The sequence below is a fragment of the Periplaneta americana genome, chromosome 1 (genome assembly GCF_040183065.1).
Source record: "Periplaneta americana isolate PAMFEO1 chromosome 1, P.americana_PAMFEO1_priV1, whole genome shotgun sequence".
Taxonomy (NCBI): domain Eukaryota; kingdom Metazoa; phylum Arthropoda; class Insecta; order Blattodea; family Blattidae; genus Periplaneta; species Periplaneta americana.
Window position 1 is genome coordinate 187,819,076 of NC_091117.1, and position 23,891 is coordinate 187,842,966.

The 23,891-nt window shown below is 35.5% G+C and overlaps 1 protein-coding gene across 1 annotated transcript in view; it reads right to left on the reverse strand.

Moving 5' to 3' along the window:
* Positions 1–621: 621 nt before the first annotated feature.
* Positions 622–23,891, reverse strand: part of LOC138705433 (probable G-protein coupled receptor No9) — a 1,480,426-nt gene continuing 1,457,156 nt past the window's right edge. Inside the window, exon 10 of the mRNA XM_069834160.1 lies at positions 622–5,127. Within this exon, the coding sequence (XP_069690261.1) occupies positions 4,053–5,127 (1,075 nt within the window). The 3' untranslated portion in view covers positions 622–4,052. The remainder of the gene's footprint in view (positions 5,128–23,891) is intronic.

Sequence of the window (23,891 nt, forward strand, 5' to 3'; positions counted from 1 at the left end):
CAATAAGTAGTAAATATGCATGCATAGATAGTTGCTAACCACTAGGGTCGCTAATATCGCCTCATTACAGACAATACGAAATACTATCGGCACAGTCTATTGTTCCTAGCACACTCACAACTCAAGCTTCGTGACTGTACAGACTATGGCAGTACTTCAAGCAAAAAGAGAGAAAGAGAGTAAAACAATGAGAGAATAAACAAAAAATTACACACTTATTAAAAATACTCGGATTCGAACCACTACATGATCCGGATAAAGGAATGCTTAGCGGAAAGTGTACATCTCCGCCACAGCACATATACAACCTGCACGGCATCAATCGGAGGTGTCCGGTTAAAAGCGCGCAAACAACTGCTCCGGATACAACTATTTATGCGCAGCATTAATACCAGCCCACCGCAGCCAGGCACGGCCAGTGCGGTGACGTCACAGGCTTGTTGCGTGCGAGACTGTGAAGCCCAGTGCGGAAGCAGCCTACGGGCTGGGCCGTTGTGCACGTCTCTGATAAGCAACCATGGTTGGTTGGAACTCGTCGTTCAGTACCGTTTTATTGGTCGAAAGTAATATGACGTAGTAAAGGTGTAATGGTCTGAATAAGAATTGAAATACCACGCTCTTGAACATCATAATATTTACTGGTCAACATAAATACATTTTGTACATGAGATATACACAACAAACAGGCATCCCTTTCACGCATGCGCACTCAACAAGAAAGTATTATCACATTTTGGATAAGCTCGGAGACATGTATTATTCCCCGGGCGTCGGGTACATGGGTTACATAATATACATGCAATGTACAGTATAGGAATATTAATAATATTACAATAAAGCTTATTGTTCTCTAAAGAATCATCAAGAAAATTAATTCTAAACGCGAATTGGTCAGTAACGTCATAACATTAAATGGTAATACCCGTTTTAAATGTGTTTTCTTTATAAATATACAGTGAATATACAGTAGGTATCCTTTGAAGAATAATGACATTTCTGTTGACATATGATCTGGGAATTTCTGTCTCAGTATGAGACATTGAATACCTCAGGTTTGTAGCCTTCGACATCGAGTAGTTCGCTAAGAGGAGGAAAATATTATGAAAATTCATTTCTTGGAAATTCTATGTAAACACTCAATAGTTATACATCGAAATTGAATTGACGAATAACAATGATACTCACACAGAGGGCACAAGTAAAGAGAAAGGAACTTCTGCCTCAAGATATTCCATTTTCACGAAACTCTGATCTTTAGAAGGCATTCACTGCCTTTGGTGAAAGATGATTTATATTCTATGAATTTTCTTAATAGTTTCCTTGCTTATGGTTAAATTCTGTGGAGTTAGTTCTCTGTTCATGTCTTGTTATGATGTGTCGCTTCAACATGAAATTAATATCGAAGAGAATGTTCGTCATTTATCGATTACTTATTATGTACGACTACCATTTTCATCTCAAATCTGCCGTTAAGCAGATTATAAACCTTGTAGTATATAAAGTATTTTAAGTTTCGCTTTTCATCGCTGGATTTTTAACTACTCTCGTCTAGAATGGAAACTCGGACTCTGTTAAACCAATATTCTTGCTTATTGGTCTTCGAAATTTCCAAATCTTCTGCATGGATGAACTGAAAACTAACCTAGCGACACTTTGGCGAGTTCGTGTCACTATTTTCTGTATTAAAGGAAATCAGATGTGAAAAAATGTTATTTGATGTCCATAAGAAGTGTTTTAACAACACACTGCTACTCTGGATGTGTGTCAAGGTACACTTCATATACATTGTGATTAGAGTATAAAGAAATGTGTTTGTGCACACAGAATATTTAGGTTATGTTTGATCTGACCTGTCTATATTCTTTTTTGTTCGTAACAAGTGATTTCACTAATATGTGTACTGTACAACCTCACTTATAACATTAAAAATGTTCATTCTTGTGACAAGTAGATGAAGGTTTTGTTGATCTGACAGATAATCTTCAATCAAGGAAATGGTATCCTTCGAAAAAAATGAGAATATGAAGATAATTGAATTATTTTAAGACGTGTAAGATTGCATTCAGAAAATGTTAATTAATTCAAGATAGAAGACTATAAAATGTCGTCTTACACACGTTATTTCGTCAAAGATACTATCCGTTTAAGCGGAAATTAATTGAAGTTGTTCTGGAAATTACCGAAAAAAAAGAGAGATATCTTTATGTAATTACATGAACACCTCAATTTGTATGGGTTCTCATGAATACAGCCGAGTTTATAAATTATACAATGCAAATATTTTAATTTTAATGATTTACTAAGATGAATCGCATTACCTGTCGCTCAGCGAGCTATTTTTCAGTCATCGTTTCCACATTCAGTATATAAAATAAAATACGATAAATGAGTAATTGGTCCGAAGAAATGCGTTCATTTTATTTTGTTTTCTAACTGTTGTGTAGACATTAGGAATTTGTAGCAATGCTTATGTTGTATTTGCAGTTCACATTCTTGACAAACAAAGTTAGAGACAACTAATGTAACGTGGTCCACTTCAAAGTATAGCAGACAGAAAACATGAATCATCATGAATTACTTTTCAAGCTTTAAGGTCTCGTCGATAAGAGAATGAACATCAAAGGATTTTTGCAATCTTGATCCTTGAGTGTCTTTTTTTCCCCGTACGTTTAGTTTCATTATCTTTCTTATTTAAAAGAGATTAACGAAACTAACCCTTTTGAACAAGATGTCTAATGAGTATATTCGAATTAAGGATTATATAAAAATAGTTTCACGCTTATTTAATTAATAAATTATGATTTTACTTTGTGGTTGTAAAATTTATCAAAATGCATAACTTTTACAGCTTATTTCACTCTGAACGAATGCTAAACATTTTAAAAATAAACTTTTAGGAAATTTTTCCGATAAAAGTTAAATTTCCAAAGCTATTTCCACTTAGCTAAGCATACGGAAATTTCATAATATGTATAATTCCTCAGAATTTATCGTTAATAATATGTACAGCAATCATTAGACTATGTATTAACCTAAATACTTTAAGTTAATTTTAAACTAATAGCTTCTAACTATGATTAGAGTACTATATTTGTTTAATATTTTCGTTACCGATCATTTAAATTTTTGCAGAACGATCAACCGTTTGTTGTTTTCTAGCATACAGTTGACAGTGCCAAATAATACGATAATATAGCAACATGTGTGGGAAACAAATTTTAAATGAATATTGACTAGTGTTGAAAGTATTGTTATTATGGCTTGAAATATACATTTTTATGAGGACTTTCAAACTCGTAATCTTAGGAATAGATGTAAATGTTGAAATAATCTTTATGGAAAAAAGTATAATGAATGAAGTATCTGTACGCTGATCAACTTCTTGTGAGATTTGTAAATTATCATGAAGATATCTTTTAAACATGTGGAAACTTTTCTCCCTTTGGTTGTCATAGTTTGTAGATAATAAACTTTTGCGATCGTGTTCTCTAAACAAATTCACTGAGCCTCTGTCTTTTTTTGTAATGATAGTAGGACTTTCATTATTCACTTTGGTACTGTGAGAAAATAATTATATTACATAGGAAGCTCTTCAATGGGTCATGACCACAAAAAACTTAAATTACAAACGGAAGACAGATGTACTTCCGCGAAACTAGATTTACAGCGTTGAATAAATGATCACCAGTTCAATATCTGACTGCGATTGTCAGTTATTACTCAAATAACATGTTCTTTTTTTTACATTTCAACTGATTCAATATTTTGGCAAGCCTGTGCATTCACTAGGACACTTCGAACCTTTCAGCTTCAAAGATAAAGCATAAATCGATGCAACAACTTTCCGGTTGTTCTTGAAGACCGAAGCATGCCAACTCTCAGACCTGCATCACTCCAAGTGACCCTCCAGACCGCTGCAGGCACGAGTCTGGAGGACACCTGCTCGTGGAAGGTCCGAACCCATTTCAGCTGCACAGGACAATGTTGCGGAGGACTCTCTGGTCTCTCAGGCAACGAACCCTGCCCCACGCTGTGAGTGGCATTAGTGGAGGTCACCTGGAGTCCGATCCATCGTTGCCTTGGTCGCTGTCCTCTCCTACCGAGTTGTGAGGATACTGCTGAGTGTTGTTGTTGGAGGGCGACCTCCCTCTTTCCGAACCGGGTTCAGGGCCTCGTGCTCCGAGCTGGGAGCCGTCGGAGCCCCGTCTTCGAGCCCAGTCTCTCGTCTCCTTCTTGATCTTCCTCGCGCAAAAACACCTGCAGATGATCCTCTTGAAAGCGAATCGGAAGTCCTTGCTAAAGAGGGCGTATATGCAGGGATTGATGGCAGAGTTGCAATAGCCCAGCCAGAAGAGGACGGAGAAGAGAAGGTGGTGGATGCAATCCTCACAGAATGCTCTAACCAGGTACATGGTGAAGAACGGTAGCCAGCACACGATGAAGCCGCCTACTATAATGCCAAGCGTCTTGGCCGCCTTGGTCTCCATCCGAAAGCGCTTGACCTGCGCTTTGATGTTGCGTTTTCCCATCCTGGAGATCAGCTTGGGCTTCGCCGACCCGCTGTCGTCGAAAGTCGGTGACGGGGACAGATCCTTGTCTTCCAGCAACTGCTGCGCAGCGCCAGGCGTCAGCGTGCTGTCAGTACTGCTGCGGCGTCGGACGCTGCTGCCTCGGCGGTTGTGAGACGCCAGGCGAGATCCCGTCACCCGGAGGTGGCAGTTCGGATCTCGACTGCGGTACACGGACGAGGTAGCCTCGCGGCCGCCATTGGAATAGTGAACAGAATAGAGTCCTGGGGGAGGGGAGGAAGAAGAGAAGCTGGACTTCTTGGAGCTGTTGGGACTGGGCGATGAGGAGGGCACCCCACCGTTGTTGCTGCCGGCCATGCAGATGGCGTCGCTGCTGGGGTAGCTCACGCTGATCTTGATGGGCTTGTTGCTGCGTCTGGTGGAGGAGCGCGTGAGGCGCTGGCACTCGGGCGACTTGACGGCGCTCGAGGACGTCGCGCCGCTGCTCGGCGACCCGCACGCACTGCTGGCCAGGCTCGTCTCTGTGACACTGCTGTCTTGCTGCGAGGACGACGGCGGCGGCGTCGGCCCGTGCCGCATCACCGAGGAGCCCCGCCCCCTGCAACAGAGAAAGCACCGGTTACTATGCACTTCATCCACTGACTTTGCTACCGTTGTAAAAGTTTCCATTAATCTCGGTCAATTACAGTAACTCCGTTACCACTCAATTTTCCCAATGTGAATGGTACAGTTATCAATGTTATTATTAAAATCGCTCAATGACAATGGTACAGTGATCAAAGTTATTGATTAACTCGTCTAGTGACAATGGCACCATTACCAAAGTTACTGTTCAATTCGCCTAAAGTCAACGATGCCATTATTAAAATTACTATTCAACTCGCCCAATGACAATGGTGCCGTTATTAAAGTTGTGTTCAACTAGCCCTGTTGACAATTGTATTATTATCAAAGTTACTGCACAATTCGCCCAATGACAATTACACCATTATCAATGTTATTGATCAACTCGCCAATGACAATGGTGCCATTAACAAAGCCATTCTTCAACTAGCTAAATGATAATGGTACCGTTATTAAAGTTACTGCTCAACTGAACTAATGACATTTATACCATTATCAAAATAATTGTTCATCTGGCTCAATAACTATTGCACCATTATCAAGGTTACTTTTAAACTCGTCCTAGTCAAAATTGAAGAGATGGATTCCAAACTGGCCTTACTGCAAATGACAGGTTATGAGAAAATGGCAAAGATTAATAAAATAAATTTAACGCCCTTAGTTTCTGCATATCTTTTTTTTTTTTTAATTTTCAAACGGATCAAAGTCAAGACTTAGAGTCTGTTAAATAAGCTTACACAGTTATATACAGGCTTGAAAAATGTAAATTAACATTTTAGTAAAGCAAGTTAGAGTCTAAAAAAAATCGACTTAGGACACTTTGGAATCCACCTTTTCAATTGTGTCATTATTAAAGTTGTGTTCAACTAGACCGTTGACACATTTGTATTATTATCAAAGTTACTGCTCAATTCGCCCAATGACAATTGTACAATTATCAAAGGTAATGTTCAACTCGTCCAGTGACAATGATACCATTATCAAAGTTAATGTTCAACTTGTCCAATGACAATGGTAACATTATCAAAGTTAATGTTCAACTTGTCCAATGACAATGGTACCATTATCAAAGTTAATGTTCAACTTGTCCAATGACAATGGTACCATTATCAAAGTTAATGTTCAACTTGTCCAATGACAATGGTACCATTATCAAAGTTAATGTTCAACTTGTCCAATGACAATGGTACCATTATCAAACTGTACCATTATCAAAGTTAATGTTTAACTTGTCCAATGACAATAATTCCTTTATCAAAGTTACAGCTCAATTCACCCAGTCATCAATGCTATCGTTGTAAACTTTTTTTTTCAATTTGTTCAGACATGCCATTATTAACCAACTCTATGTACCTTTTTCACAATAAGATTTTAGAACTTTATAATCTTCGGTTCAATACCTGTATAATAGGCGGGAATGGTACAGTTACCAAGGTTACGATTCTTGAAACCCAGTTTCAAACATGCCGTTACTACGCTATGAGTTGGTGTTATCCTTTACATAACAGATTCTCTGTTATTCATTTTGGTTTTGTCTTTTTTGGGAAACATGTTTTCCTTTTTTATCACATAAACTTTGTACACTACCCTTTTAATATGCATTCCTCTCTTCACAATCTGTGGTGCAAATAATTCATTTTTACGAATAAATTACTACAATCTATGTCACACTCTCGGACTATGGGAAGCGAAATAAAATGGAGAAGAAAATATACAAAACGTGAGGATAAAATGAATGTGTTATAAATTATGGTAAATAATAATTCAGTCTTCACTTTTCACTTTGAGCCCCAAGTGGCTTCCACTTCTTCCAGTGTTGTACAGTCATCATGAGAACAATATTTGACAACAATGCCGTCTCCCTGATACGAGGCCAATGAAATGCGAGGTTTCCAACTTTATACGGATGGATAATTTGATGAAGTATGAATGAATGGAAGCATGAGTGTGTAGAGGAATGGATTGTGGATCAATGTGAATGAACGGATGATGGATGAAGAGATAAATGGGTGGATGAACGGGTGACTGAATTGAATGGGTGATTATGTGGTTGGGGTTGTGAGTGCGTAACTGACAGATCCAGTGAATGAAACCGTAGGAACACATGAATGGACGAATGATTAAAGAACAAAGGGACGGTAGATAGTTATTTTTTAAAATACCCTCTTCAACTTCGAAGGTTATTCAAAATCAATGGATATACAGACAGCCTAACAGACAGAAAGGGAATAAATTATGGTCCGTTAAGATTTAACGTGCTTCAGAGGGATATAGCGTATTTGTGTATTTATTTTGGATGAAATGAAGGGCAAGTGGGGGAATATAAGTGGTCGAACGTGAGAATGTCTGAGAACCGGAGATTGGGAGTCGAGAGGAAGAGGAGCGGGAGGAAGCGGTAAAACTTGCAGATGGACTGCGATGTGGATTAACGCCAGTGGCTCCCTGGGCGGCTGTAAAAGTAACGTAGTGACGCCCATTTCTCAGTTTGCTCTGCCGATTTATTGCTATATCAGGCCCTGATATTGCGCCGAGAACCTGGGCCATACGTCCAATCCGTTGCAATTCTTTATTCAAACATTCTCCTACACAGATTACTAAGAGCAGGTGAGACCTCACGGTCGTAATGGAGCAGCTGTGAAGTGAAAATGTCACAGCCTTTTTGTCCACGGTTCCGGTGACAAGTTCCGAGAAGTAAAGGGTCCTTTGCTGACTAAATCGTGAACGAATATGTTTTCTTCAAAGAACTTTCATGTTCATCGCATTATAACTTCATTACAGTGTTGCCATATTTAGCGAGAAGTCGCTAAATCTAGGGAATTTTGAATCAGTCTCGGCGACAAATTTTGTAAAATACGTTTAGTGACTTTTCTGCTGATTTTTATATTCTACTTTTTCCTTTCTTTTAAATTAAAACATTCGACTGAAGTCATGCACTTCTCAGTTTTAGAAGAGGCATGGGTGCATGACTGAGTCGTCTAATGATTCATACGTGAAAGCCCTGATCTCATATATTCGTGATCAGTGATCAGGGGTGAAAGATGCTGATTCAATGATTCTCACGGGTTAGGTTTCTCTCTCAATTCTACTGCTCCAACACCCATAAACGGTGGCAACTTTGATTGACACGTGACGAGTCGCGAGCTCCAGCTAATTCTTGGTTCTTCCCCGCAGCTTGGAGATTTTCCACTCCGAACCGACCCGAGACAATTGAGTTTTGGAATTTTGTATCTACAGTTTGTGTGAAGCAAATGAGACTGTAGTTTTTGCTGGTTTCAATAAATTTTAATATATAAGATTTAAAAAGTGTTAGATTTCACAAAAAATTGTGGTCAAACGCTTGGGCGAAAATTTCCACACTTACAATTTGCTAGAAAGTATAGTGTCAATGATTGGATCAAGTGCAGTGTATTCACAATCAGCTGTTCCCACACCTTCCACCTCTACATTACAGCCGTCAACAACATAACCAGACTCTGCATAAAAGGGCGATGACGACAAAATGATGTTTTTCTCCGTATATGTATGTTTTTCTTATTTTTATGTAGTGATATCTTCTTTTGAGAAGATTAACTCCGTACGTAGATGAAATTATTGGGGATCATCAGTGCGGTTTTCGGCGTAATAGATCGACTATTGATCAGATTTTTTGTATTCGACAGATATTGGAGAAAAAATGGGGGTATAACAGTACAGTACATCAGTTATTCATAGATTTCAAAAAGGCATATGACTCGGTTAAGAGGAAAGTATTATATGATATTCTTATTGAATTTTGTATTCCCAAGAAACTAGTTTGATTAATTAAAATGTGTCTCAGTGAAACATACAGCAGAGTCCGTATAGGTCAGTTTCTATCTGATGCTTTTCCAATTCACTGCGGACTAAAGCAGGGAGATGCACTATCACCTTTACTTTTTAACTTTGCTTTAGAATATGCCATTAGGAAAGTTCAGGATAACAGGCAGGGTTTGGAATTGAACGGGTTACATCAGCTGCTTGTCTATGCGGATGACGTGAATATGTTAGGAGAAAACCCACAAACGATTAGGGAAAACACGGAAATTTTACTTGAAGCAAGTAAAGCGATCGGTTTGGAAGTAAATCCCGACAAGACAAAGTATATGATTATGTCTCGTGACCAGAATATTGTATGAAATGGAAATATAAAAATTGGAGATTTATCCTTCGAAGAGGTGGAAAAATTCAAATATCTTGGAGCAACAGTAACAAATATAAATGACACTCGGGAGGAAATTAAACACAGAATAAATATGGAAAATGCGTGTTATTATTCGGTTGAGAAGCTCTTATCATCCAGTCTGCTGTCCAAGAATCTGAAAGTTAGAATTTATAAAACAGTTATATTACCGGTTCTTCTATATGGTTGTGAAACTTGGACTCTCAGTCTGAGAGAGGAACATAGGTTAAGGGTGTTTGAGAATAAGGTGCTTAGGAAAACATTTGGGGCTAAGAGGGATGAAGTTACAGGAGAATGGAGAAAGTTACACAACACAGAACTGCACGCATTGTATTCTTCACCTGACATAATTAGGAACTTAAAATCCAGACGTTTGAGATGGGCAGGGCATGTAGCACGTATGGGCGAATCCAGAAATGCATATAGAGTGTTAGTTGGGAGACCGGAGGGAAAAAGACCTTTAGGGAGGCCGAGACGTAGATGGGAGGATAATATTAAAATGGATTTGAGGGAGGTGGGGTATGATGATAGAGACTGGATTAATCTTGCACAGGATAGGGACCGCTGGCGGGCTTATGTGAGGGCGGCAATGAACCTTCGGGTTCCTTAAAAGCCATTTGTAAGTAAGTAAGATATTTATTATTAATTTTTAGCGACTTTTGGGGATTTTTTTTGACAAACTTTGGAGAGATTTAGCTACTTTTTTTGTTGAAAAGTTAGCGAGATTGTAGGGCGCTATGTTGGCAACAGTGTTTCATTACAATCGGGTCGCAATGTGTTAATTTCAGCTAATGCACTACACAGGCCACTGACGGTCGATGGAGTAACGTGGTCATAATGGGATAAATGTCAGCGAAAAATCGAAGTACTTAGAAATAATCTATCCTACAATTATTTTGTTTATTATAGGTTTCGGGATCTGCCGATGATAGAAACTTCATCACCGATAAATTAATTTCAAATAAATAATAATCTACTGATAATAAACTAAATATAAATAACTATGGTTAACTCCTCGACCGCGTCACGAATTTAATAATACAGAATTTGCACATTTTATTTTGAAAACGGTCTTTAGGGTTTTGCAAAATAGGGTGAATCTACCGTTTCGGAGTAGGAGAAAGCGATTTAGCTAGGTGAGTTATCTAGTTTGAGGAAACTCATTTTAGAGAGTTAAATAGCCAAATGTCGATATATGCGAAATAATAATCTACTGTATAACATAGCAAAGAATAAAATATTTTATGCCTTCAGCCCCACTCCTTTATCGACTGATGATTGGTCCTCCAGGTAGGCCTACTGATAATTAACCAATAAACCCATACATTCAGAATTCAGAACTCCTTGAAATTGTAGTCAGCATGAGCCAGACAACTGCTTAAATCAGCAGAAATGGAACATAATACAAGAAGCACATCACTCCGTATGGAATACTATTCTGTCTAGCTTTGAAAAAAAGTTTCGCTGAACTTGTATATAGTGCTCGAATGACAGTGAAGAGACATAAACCTATATACATGACGAATATTAATAAAATATATAATTCAATGTGTCTATTCTACCTTGAAATCTCAGAGATCTAGGCGTGGAACGTTTCTCTATTGATGGAGTTTAAATTCAAACGCGTTTTATTACAGTAAATTCAATTTTCAACAATACATTGTAATTAAGTTGGAAACATCGCTTCCATACTTTTTCTGCTGTTCTTTTTCTTGAACTTCAGTCGGCCGTCAGTTTCAAGGATACTTGTAACATAATAAGAGTAACATTGAATGCGCTTCAAGAAGTGAAAGAGTTATAAAGACAGAGTAGGTAGGGAAAAATGATGAAAAAAACTGTTCTGTACTTTCTAAGGTGACTTTCACATTCAGCTGAGGCTGCCTCTTAGAGGACTATTTCTCTGCGTTGCGTTGCTACACTGGGTATCAACTGGTCGACATGCCTAGTAATTAGCGGACTGATTTTTGGTGAAATAAAACTCCTGATTTCGGTATTCTACATGCTTGTATCTCGGTGAATATTACACGACACGAAATATATGAAAAAGGCGAATGGCCTGGAGATTTCACGGAGACAGTTCCGCTGCCAATACCGAAGATTTGTTGTCGGATTTGCTCACATGCATTGGACACACGCTCCTGTAACGTTTGTACGTTGTCGATGGGTGTGGCATACACCAATATCTTTAAATGTCCTCATAGCCAGAAATCCAAAGGATTTAGGTCAGGTGATCGGGGAGGCCACGCTACTGGACATCCTCGACCAAGTCATCGCCCATTAAACCTCAACTTTATGTACTGTCGCACGAGACGTAGGAAATAGAGTGTTGCCCCGTCGTGCATAAACACAAATACAGCCTACACTACTTACTAACACAAGTAAAATGATAGACGCCATAGTATCCTGGACCTTTGCTTATTACTAAATTTCCTGTTTAGTTCTGTCGAGGGATGCTATCCACTCTCAAAATATGCACCATTGTTTTGTGATTTTAAACGAATAGCGATCATAAGCCACAATACAACATGGGCAATATCTCAACAGATACACATGTTTATAGGAACTTTTTTCTAGTTTCGACCTATGCTACCGCCTGTAAAAATATGCGCCACTTCTTTCAACACCCTTTTTACGATGTGCATTTCAATAACAATATAATTTTTAGCCACAGAATTACCTATAGCAGACTTCAATAAATTAAACGTTTTCCGGAAATACAATTGCTAAGCATTAATGTCTGGAAAAGGAACACGTTCCGAATCTCGGATGTTTGTAAGACGAATATAGAGTAACTATAACATTCGATGGTATTCAGCAGCAACCTTGTATATAAAAAAAACTTATTTTACAGGAGAGAGAAAACAAATATTGTAATAGGCCTATCTTCAAAACGAACAAAATGTCTGACATAAGAGGATATTTTAAATCTCTTCTTATGAAGGTGTATCCATGCCTTGACTTAAGATGTGTTAGTATAAGATTCGGAAGGAAATGTTAGTCTCTGAATGTTCGAAGACAATCCCCTTGCCATAATGTGTGCTAACATTCGTAGATTAAAATTCTCATGGCAGCGTTGCAAAAAGTAATGTAAAATTAGTGACGAGGTGGTGTCTCATTTTAACTAAATTTACAACTACGAACATTAGTTTTTAAGAGTTGTTGTTTAGTCAACTGTCCGAAGACAGGTCTGAACCTCACAAGTGATACCACTTATGAGGCAATTAGGCCAAAAGATAATGGAGTAGGATGCCAGTTCCTTTCCCCCTCCAATGCATACATCGCCGATTAGCTAGATGTTACACTAATCAACTTCAGATGCATACAAACAATTGTTCTTCCTCTGACACATATTGTCAAGTGAGTTTTACTGCCTGATAATAGGTAAAATATCAGCTAGAACCTCAATCAAAGGCATTTTAAGAGTATCCGTCAGTATTTCGGTATAAAATGCCGGAAGTGTCAGTATGAGACAGCATCACATACAGACCTACTACATGCACTAGAAGCCAGGATGAAATTAAAGAATGCGAGAAAAACGGAACTACTAAAGAAAACCTACACCACAAAAACATTTTCGAGTACAAATCTTTAATGGGCGGGCAAAAGGATTTAAGTTACTCTATGCAAATTTTTACAGGAGGAATTTTTCAAAGATTTAAACACGTGCTATAATTCCAAAAAAGTGACACATTTCGGCTATTTCATGTTTTCTTACGTCTTTTAGGAAACTGGTTTAACCAAATACCTTATTATAATAATACCGGACAGCTGTAGCCTATACTAGCAGCATTGGCGTGAGTCGAAATATCGCTGACCTGACATCTAGCGGAGCGGGATGGAATTACGTCCACATATATAAATACAGTATTAACATAGCGGAATTCGGACTATTGTTTAAAACGTGAGTTACTAATGTGGAGTAATATATCAAACACATAAGAAATGTTGATTAATATTTAATGTAAAATTATATCTTATATCATAGCTGTATATTACGAGAAATAATGCATGTTTCATATTAATTTCCGTAATTAATTGTTACATATTTTTTCTTTGGTTTAGTGAGACAAAATCAATTCTGATATTATGAATGAATTTACAATAATGCTTTATATACGCATTGCTGACAACTTACTGCAAAGATAAAATTGATAGTAATCTGATGCTTATAATAATTAGTAAAGGCATGTGGCACTGCCATCGTGATCTAGACCAGGCCGTAATGCAGGTTGAGTGACGTCACTCGATGAGTCGGGCTTTTCTATTTGAGTATACGGAGCTGAGTGAAATATATTACTTTAATGCGTGTCGGCGCTCAATTTTATTTAGTGTAATGTGTGTATAAGACCCCTTCACAGTTCTTATCGCATAATATGTTGCAGAAATAATTATAAAGCTGTGTTATTTTAATATGAACGGAGTTTTACATGGTAACATAACCTGGTTGCATCAACATTTTAAGTTTGGAATGGAAGCTATTTTGAGATTTAATAAAGAAGAATTATTTTTATTGTGATTTTAATTTAGCACATCTACCTTCCTTACTTGTAGGTACAAAATTTACCACAGTCCCTCCTATGAAATTAGTGTATGTACAGTTGTGTGTTAATCTGGTAGGTTAGATAAATACAATTCATTACAACCCAGTATAGTAGGGAACAAATAAATAATACAATTAAATTTTTATTCAATGTAATATGTGCATAAGTTCCATTTATGTGTTGCATAATGTGGCAGGAATAATAAATAAAACTGTGTTATTTTTATGTGAAGAGAATTTACCATGTTAACATAACCTATCTGCGTCAACATTTTAGGCTTAAGTTGAGAACGAAAACGGTTTTGAGATTTAACAAAGAAGAATATATTTTTTAGGATAAACTTCAGAACACGGTTACCGTCCTTACTTATAGGCAGAAAATTCACCACAGTCCCTCCTATGAAATGTACATACGTTATATTACTTAGTAGCGCTGAGGTATAGTTCCGGTAATTTCTGAACTGAAAACAGTTGAATTTATTTTTTGTGGAGATGCATTTGATCCTATAAGCAAGGCATATTAAAATCCTGAACGAACCGAACTAATTTGTATATGCAAGATGTATGAATACGAAGGGAACTACCTCAGCGCTAGTTTAGCCCTAGTAACATATTACACTAATCAGACTTCAGACTGGAGTACCGTATGAAACGAATAAATACAATTGAAGTGTAGACAAATTGCATTTATGAGTTATACGTAGCGTTATGCTTAATTATAATGCATAATTGCGAATATGGAAATAAGGAAAGTACTGATAGAATAAACATAACCTATAACTTCAACACATTAAAATATGCGTGCGATGCAACTGAAAATTGTTGAAACGTGCATAAATGAATGTGCAAGAATTTCGTAATGAAGCATGAGTGCTTTATTTCAACTAATTACAATTCTAGATACTGTAACAGTAATGGAAACTATAGGGTATAATTTTTTGTAATATACTATATGTATCTCGTTTTTAGTCCAAATTGTGTATATTATCAAACGTAGTATTATTTACTGGTATAATGTAGGTTATTCACAAATAAAAAGGGAGCAATAATTTAAATTTAATAAGACAAATACGGTAAACTAACAATAATGGATTAGACAAGAGTAACATTGGTAACGCTGCACTTAGGCCTAATCACAACTTACTTTACATGCCAGTCAATGTTTCACTTTCACGTATATATTATTACACATATTTAGCCTACTGTTTATAAGACCAAAATTTCACTTAACCACATAAGGGCGCAATATTTAATCGAAATAAAGGCAGGTATTACACATACGAACTTTGCCTGCAACAACGTAATTTTCACACCAAAAATAATATTATACCTTAAATTGCAAGTAAATTGTGTCTCAAGCGTCTCACAATCACTGTTTAAAATTTTACTGACGCAATTACACTGCATTTCAGAGAAATATATGTTATTCTTCATGCACTGCAACTAATTCATATGGTTGAAAGACCGCCTTTCGCGATCAGCTGTTAAGCGAGTCACGTGGTCTGCCTTACGGCCTGTATTAGATCACGATGGCAGTGCATGTGGACAACAATAAAACTTAATTTGATAAAACCTTAAAATTTCCGATACATTTTAACTTCTATTCATTTATTAGGTCTAGATAAAAAAGGTAATTTGTATTTTTCTATCAACACAAAAAAGAAGGAATTTGGCCTACTAAAGAATGTTGTTGACTCACGTTTTATGATCCCTCGGAAATCGAAAGTACGATTTGGAGCAGTGTGTAATGCTGTAATTTTGTAGCAATTATAAACAGGACATAATATACACCCTGAAATTTAACACAGCACTAATTAATAAAACTATTAACTAGCCCAGCAACAATATATTATATTACAGTTGATTACAGCTTGTTTCACGAGTATCACCAAACCGGCCGCCTAGGTAGCAGCACCAGCGTCGTTCGTACATAAAATTGCTAGCTGTCCGGTATTTTTTTTTTAATAATAACTGCCTCCCATTGGAGGTAGCCCAGAAGGACTCAATATACTCTCGTACATGAATTTTACAATATTAAATGTTTATATAAATTTTGTGGAAAGAAAATTAAAATAAACATATATGAATTATAAAGTGAAGAAAAGAAAAAAAAATAAACAGAGTGAATATGATGACTCAGAATTTGGCAAGAGCGTTTCAAAACTGAAGTTATGATGTCAGCAGTAAGTGTCTGTGGTAGTTCAAAAGTCTTCCTGAAGCATTCAAAGAATTTGGGAATCACACCACGAGCTCCAATAAGAAGACCAATCACCTCAATGTCTTCAAGCTGGTATTTTGCTTTGAAGTAATCAACTGTTGTCAGATAAATGTTGATCTTTTCTTTATTGACGTCCTCCGGCTGGCTACTCCCCGTTTCAATCCTTATGGTAGGATCAATTATAATCCTTTCTTGGTAGTCTGGGAATACGCTATGATGTCAATACATCTAGGGGAGCCATTAGTAGCAAGGCAAAAAACTTCCTCTTCTACTGTCAAAGACTTTTTTCTTAAAGCAGTTGATATTTGGTTTAACCCTTAAATTGGCAAAACTTCATTTCTTACACTAGTTTATTAAACCGTGTCGGACTGTAAAGAAAACAACTATCGCAATGTCCATATTTTATATGTTGTACAATATTATAGCATTGTGAAATTTTGGTTAAATTTAATTTTCCTAAAATTATAGCATACTAGTGGCTTGTGCAGCAAATGCTGCTGCAAACTAAGTTCGTTAGACGTTCAAATAAAAAATTTTCAGATTTATATTCAATGAAGGATACTTGTCTTTTTTATAGTTATTTGCTTCCATAATAATGAAACATACTCCCTCTCAATGGATTTTTTTAGGCCAAATACTTTTTCTTGAACCTATCCAACTTCAGTTTTTGAGTTTCAACGCGAAAACGCAAGTATCAATGTCAGGACGATAGCAGTAGCTATTTCAGGTCATTGTGGATTGTAGGCAAAGGTTAAAAAAATGTCAGGTTTGCTAAACTTTCGAACAATAGCATTTTCGTATAGCTGTTGCATGTAGAACTTGAAATGTAGAGCGTAAAATCATTTTATCCTATCAAGAGATCTTGCTGAAATGATCTGGAGACTACAAAATTTTCTAGGCCTCTTATTTTATCAGTAAGTAATACCTTTTGATCTTTCCTTAGGAACTGTAATTTTTGCGCTCTCTCGAGCCAATACCGAAGACAATGACACATATCAATATCTACACTACACCGCCAGTAAGTATATGAAAAAGACCCAACCCCACTGGGTTAATAAGTATAAAAATATTCGATTTTTAATAACAATATTATTATCTTACTTAAGTTTTCTAGTTATATACAGCAGCCACTCAGTAAATTATAGAAATGAAGAACTAAATTAAGATATTCTCTACATTTACTTACATAACCTCAAAACGTTTCACTTTCATATCATCAATATAGCATTAATATTATGTACAATTAATGAAAAATACATGCATCATGATATTAACTATAATAATACTTAATTTCTAATGGTAATAATGTCATCAAACCACCTCAAATTTCGTAGATTTGAATATCCAATACACAGTTGTACTCAGAAAATTATACACTGCAGAATCAGTTTTTAATATAAAAAAAATTGAGCTCTAAATATGTCGGCAATTCTGCAGGTCATGGCCTTCGTGTAATAGCCTATTGTTTATTGTGGTGTGTGTGTTTTGTTCTGAAATTCAATCAAGTCGGCCGTGATTCAATAAAATTAGTTCTCAAAACTGACAACAGATGGATTTTGGAAAATAGGAAAATTATGTAGGAAAATTGGCATTTCACTGAAAACTACTATTTTTCCGAAAAACTTTGGAAGCCAGGCATTAAAATGAGAAATCACTCATTAAAATCCGTTCAGCCGTTTTCCCGTAATTTCCATTACCAGTTCAAATTATATATATAGATAGCCTAGGCCTATTAACCTTTTGTATACTATAGGATACTTTGTGGATTTAAGGGTTAATGAAGTAAATCTTATATCATAAAAATAATAACTTAGGTTCTTTTGCCCGCCTACCGGAGAAATATTGCAATAACTTTACAGAGTCGAACCCCTGTCCTTTTCTTGAGAGGCCGTCGCACTACTGATAGCACCACGGCCGAGCTGTGACGTACAAATATACTGCTAATATTAATTAACATAGATATAGGCCTATTATAATATAAACTGAAGACGTTCGTCGAATGGCAGTTTCCGGAAGGCGCTGGAAATAAAATACGAGTTTCAGGAGGCAGTGACTTCGGCAAACAGAATTGAATTCGAATGCGCTGGATTGAAGGCTCTTACCTGAATTTAAACTCTCGACTCAGTATTGACGATTCAATTTGTACCTCGCATATCAGATTATGCCGCTCCTATTGTGTGTATTTGAGTTCGCGCCGACTCTATCAAACTACTTCGATTATTCGCACGTATCTGCCTTCTGCATCCCCTCAGCTGTCTTTCAGCACATAGTATACGCGAGTTTATGTAAAAGTGCATGTATAGCTACATATTTTTAGGTGTCTTTCAAGGCTACATATTTTTTATCATGTCCTCAATATATAATTTGAACTGGTAATGGAAATTACGGTAAAACGGCTGAACGGATTTTAATAAATGACCCCTCATTTTGAAGCTTGGAACTCAAAGTTTTTCGAAAAAATTGTAGTTTTCAGTGAAATGTCAATTTTTCAACATAATCTTTCTATTTTCCAAAATCCATCTGTCGTCATTTTTGAGAACTAGCTAATTGCATTCACGGCCGACTTGAAGTTCCCTTCGCTTTAACACAGGGATCAAAATGAATTGTCAAGGCCAGTAAAGGAGAAGCGAAGCGAGCATCAAGTCGGCCGTGTTGCATTTCAGAATAAAACAAAACACAAACCACAGTAAACAATATTACACGGACATGATCTGCAAGAATGCTGACATATTTAGAGCCCAAATTAAATTGGTTATTAAACACTTAACTTACTAAAAATAATTTACAGGTTCGATTCTGTGGTGTGTAATTTTCTGGGTACAGCTGTGTATTGGATATTAAAAACTACAAAACTTGAGGTGGTTTGATGACATTATTACTATTAGAAATGAAATATTATTGTAGTTAATGTCATGATGTGACTATTTTTCATTAATTATACATATTAATGCTATATTGATGATATGAAAGTGAAACGTTTTGGGGTTATATAAGTAGATGTAGAGAATAACTTAAATTAGATTTTGATTTCTATATTTTACTGAGTGGCGGCTAAATAGTATATATAGTATATGTTACTGAAAGCTATAAAACTTACGTAAGATAATAATATTATTAAAAATCAAATATTTTTATAGTTATTAATAAGTGGGGTTGGGTCTTTTTCTTATATTTAATGGCGGTGTGGTGTAGATATTTATGTTATACGTGATTATCTTCAGTAATGGCTCGAGAGAGAGTATCTTTCATTATTACGGAAGCAAATAAATTTCAGAATGTCTGGTATTCTTCATTGAAAATACATCTGCAAAATGTTTATTTGAACGTCTAATGAACTTAGTTTGAAGCATTTGCTGCACAAGCCACTAGTATATGTATAATTTCATCATCATCATCATCATCATCATCATCATCATCATCATCATCATCATCATCTCTAGGGATTAGTTACTGAACCAGTTCTGACAATCTCTATATTTGTTCTAAGGTCTATTTCCTTGACTACATTGGTTTATACGGCAAAGTTTGTTTTTAATATTTACTTTCATTTTCTTCTCTATAGGCAATCTTCCAGATTTTTTCTTAGGCTATGTTTACACTTTTACTGCAAATATTTGAAAGTCCTGTGTGATTTCTGTATTTCTTTGTAATATCTTCAACTGGAAGAATAAGTTTAATCTCTGTAACAGTGTTTCAGTTACATCTTGTTTGTTTTATGTGCAGTATAGAATCATATGGGCTCTGCTAATGTTTCATGAAGTTATAATTCAAACTTTGTTTGTGCGAGATCGTGCGTATTTGCTTGGTTTCCGCACAAAATCAATCCGCGGAAAGTCTAAAATTCCACATTCAGTATTCCCAACCTAACACACATAACAATTTCCCTCTTCTTACCGCTGAAGTGACATATTGATTTTACTGCTTTAGGCTTTTAACATATTATTTTTTGAGACGTTCAATACAGTAATAATTATAAATTGGAAACTCACCACTGGAATTTCACCTAAATTGCACTGTTAATTATTGTTTTTAAATATTTGCAAAAATTAAATAAACTCAACAACTCCACTATAGTTACTGCATTCGTGATGCAAGTAATATTAAGGAAAAAATCAACAAGATTTATAGACTGGGGGGGGAAAAAAAAGACAGACGTATATCACGGCCTGCTGGAGTATGGTAAACACAGAAAGCATTTTAAAGCAACAATGTTGAAGATAGATATTTTTGTTTTGCAAATTTGCCGTCATTGAACAGAAACCAAGATGGAGATTTCATTGCAACTAATTAGGAATTCCTCTTTCAGGTATGTAATAAGCGATCTTCGCACAAAATAATGTACGATACACGAGCGGTATGTTTTCTTTCAATTCTCGGAAATTAAAAAAGCTCAACTACGTTTCGCTTTTTCAAACTTTCCTGGAACATGAAAACTTCAACATACCGCTCTTGTAACGCATATTACTATTCTTTTCTGTATACTATTCACCTTATTGTTACACGGATAAGCTGAGAGTTTGATTTTTTATTTGATTGTCGTAATAGTGAAATTAAATGTTGCAGACAAGAATCAGAAGATGCAAGAAAGTGACATGTGACAAAAAAATTTACAGACGATAAAAACTTTACAATTCCTGCTAATTATGTTCTACTTATATAAAAATTAAATTACACGTGTCAGTCTTCATATTTTGATTTTACAAAGTCTGAAATAGGTGTATTTTTAGAGTAGACAATAAAAAAAAATGTTTATGATTAACATGTGATTTTTTTTTTTTTTTTTGCAAATTATGGTCTTCCTGAGGATCCGTTAAACATCTCTCTTGTTACAAATTATAATTAAGTGCCATTTATTTATTAAATTACATACATTACAATACAGTACAACAGTGATGTCAAAGCAAGCGCATTTTTCTGACCTTGACGTCGTGCGCGGGCATCAAGCGCTAGGTATGGAGGGAGGAAGGGTTATGTATATGAATAAGCAGCCTGTTGAATTAAGAAAATAGTGGTCCACAAATTTCAAACGGAACGTGACATTTTATGTCGTTATTTTTATATGGCTTCTTTCTGTTTGATATTATCACACCAATTTCTTGATATTGCAGTTGTATTTTAAACGTTGATAACATAATAAATTTATGTATTGTATTGATTAAGGCTGGTTGAGTGGAAGAGAAGGCCTTATGGCCTTAACTCTGCCAGCGAAAATAAAACATTACTATTACTATTATTATTATTATTATTATTATTATTATTATTATTATTATTATTATTATTATTATTATTATTATTAAAGAGTTAAGAAGGAATATTCACATAAATTCCATAGTAGTACAATTATACTGTAGTAAGTACACATCATTTACAAAGAAAGTGATATCCCAAAGAAAGAGATTGAGTATGACATGATAAGTTGGAATTGATATTGATGGTATCTTTAGCCTTATAAAAGTAATCAATGAACTAATCAAAACAATATTACTGTTTTAACTATAACTAATATTACACAACAAAACTCTTATCGCATTATGCTTTTAAGGTAATATTTGTGCGCAACTTCCTATAATCAGAATATTAAATTATTTTCTCGAAATCTGCTGAAGATATGCAGCTGACGTTTTTACAACACATGAGCACATATCTTTTGTTTATAATGTAACAATAGTTCCTTTGTTAATTCATTTCATTACTAACATTTTTCATGCAAATATTTTCAAAATTTTCAATAAAATATCTTCAGTAATACGTATTTACGATATATTACATTTACGAAAACATTGTTTCAGTACCTGTAAGGCTACTAAGTAAACATATCTGAAAATTTCACTTTCCTGTAAAATGTGAGAAAATATTCCTTTTGCATAAAAAGCAAACTTATGAAAAATGGAAAGTGTTACAGTACATGAGAGTAGGCCATCAAAGGGAAAATTGAGAGGTAGAACTTGAACTGAGGAGATTCGATCCGGCATCGGAACTTGAATCCGGTTTGGCTCAGTGATAAAATGTAAGCACGTACAGCTGAAAACCCGGGTTCGAGTCCAGGTGTCGGAGACAATTTTTCTCTTTTTTATCCATCCTTGATCATATGATAACGCAGAATTCCTGCACGGAATATCATAATATGATATATTATGTACTTCGGTACATCATAATAAAAATAATATACAAGGCTGTTTGAAACTGAGTTACGATTTTTTTGTGACCAAGTAGAAGAACGAATTTGCTATCGACTGGTATATGGTAAAAATATAAAAATGTCAATTTTTTTTTAGTTACGTCAATTTCACACTAAGTCCTCAATTATACTGCATCATATTCTCTAGGCGAACATATTTCCTGGAGGATTCCTGCGAAGTAAATGAACAAGGTATTTTCTGAATATAATCCCAACGCCTTACTGTCGAATATGAGATAATACAAGAGGAGGAAATGCTCTTTATCGATGAAAATTATTTTATTAGTCAGTTATTTAATGACGCTGTATGAACTACCAGGTTATTTAGCGTCAATGGAATTGATGGTAGCGATGTGGTATTTGGTAAGATCAGGCCCAAGATTTGCAATAGATTACCTGACATTTGTCTTACGGTTAGGGAAAACCTATGAAAAAAACCCAGCCAGGTAATCAGCTTGGGGAGAGGATGGTATTTTTTGGTGAAAAATGAGTAAATTAAAAAAAAATCTTTAAAATACTCCGTGATATGTGTGGAATGCACAGCATAACATTTTGTGGGTATTTGTGCCCTTATCGGATGTTGAGTCGCCATTTTTAAACTTCCTGCGTTATGGATTTTTAAATCACTCGCCCACTTTTATTGTTGTTTCTGGTAAATTAAATTAAAAAAAAAATCTTAAAAATACTCTTTGATATGTGTGAAATGCATTGCATTGCATAACATTTTGTGGGTATTTGTGCCCTTATCGGATGTTGAGAAGTCATTCTTAAACTTCCTGCGCTATGGATTTTTAAATCACACGCCCGCTTTTATCGGTTTCCAGTAACTTCATTTTTTTTGCTACATTGCCAGACAAAAATGGATATAATCTCTGAACTATTAAAGATACATGCATGAAATTTAGAACACACATTCTTTAGACTATTAGGAAACTTTTCTCTATAACAGAATTTTGTTAATTGATTTCATTTTAAAAATACGTCCGTCTGTTTGCAAGAAAGGAAATCAGAAAAGTGTTATTAAATTTTAATTCTTTATTTTACAAACGTAGGGACTAATATCAAAATTCTGTTACAGATAATTTGTAGAACATGCGTTTGTAAATACATTGTAAAAAACTGTTTGGATCTATCTTTAAAGACGGTTTAGATATATCGGTTTTAGTACAATTCTGCATTGGGTATATATTTTTTAAAAATTTGGGGTCCCAAGTAATTTTTTTTTTTCAAAATATTTATATTTGGTTGAGTTGCTACAGCTATACGATCTCTACATACAAAAAATTAATATTTTACACCAAATAGGAAAACAGTTTTAAAAAATACCATCTTCTCTCCTTAAGTGAGAATCGTACCCGCGCCCGACAGCAATATGAGATATAATGGTTTTAAGAGACACGAAACCGAAAAATAAAAACGGAAACAAATATTAAAGGAGCACATTTTTTTATTTTTATATGTGGTACACTTTGCAAAATTGCTGTAATAAAGTTATATAATTAGTAATATAAAAGTCTATGACGAGGATATACAAATAAAGCTATCAAAATATCAATATGCGACGTAACTATAAAAGTACGTAGTAAAATAAGTCTATAAAGAAC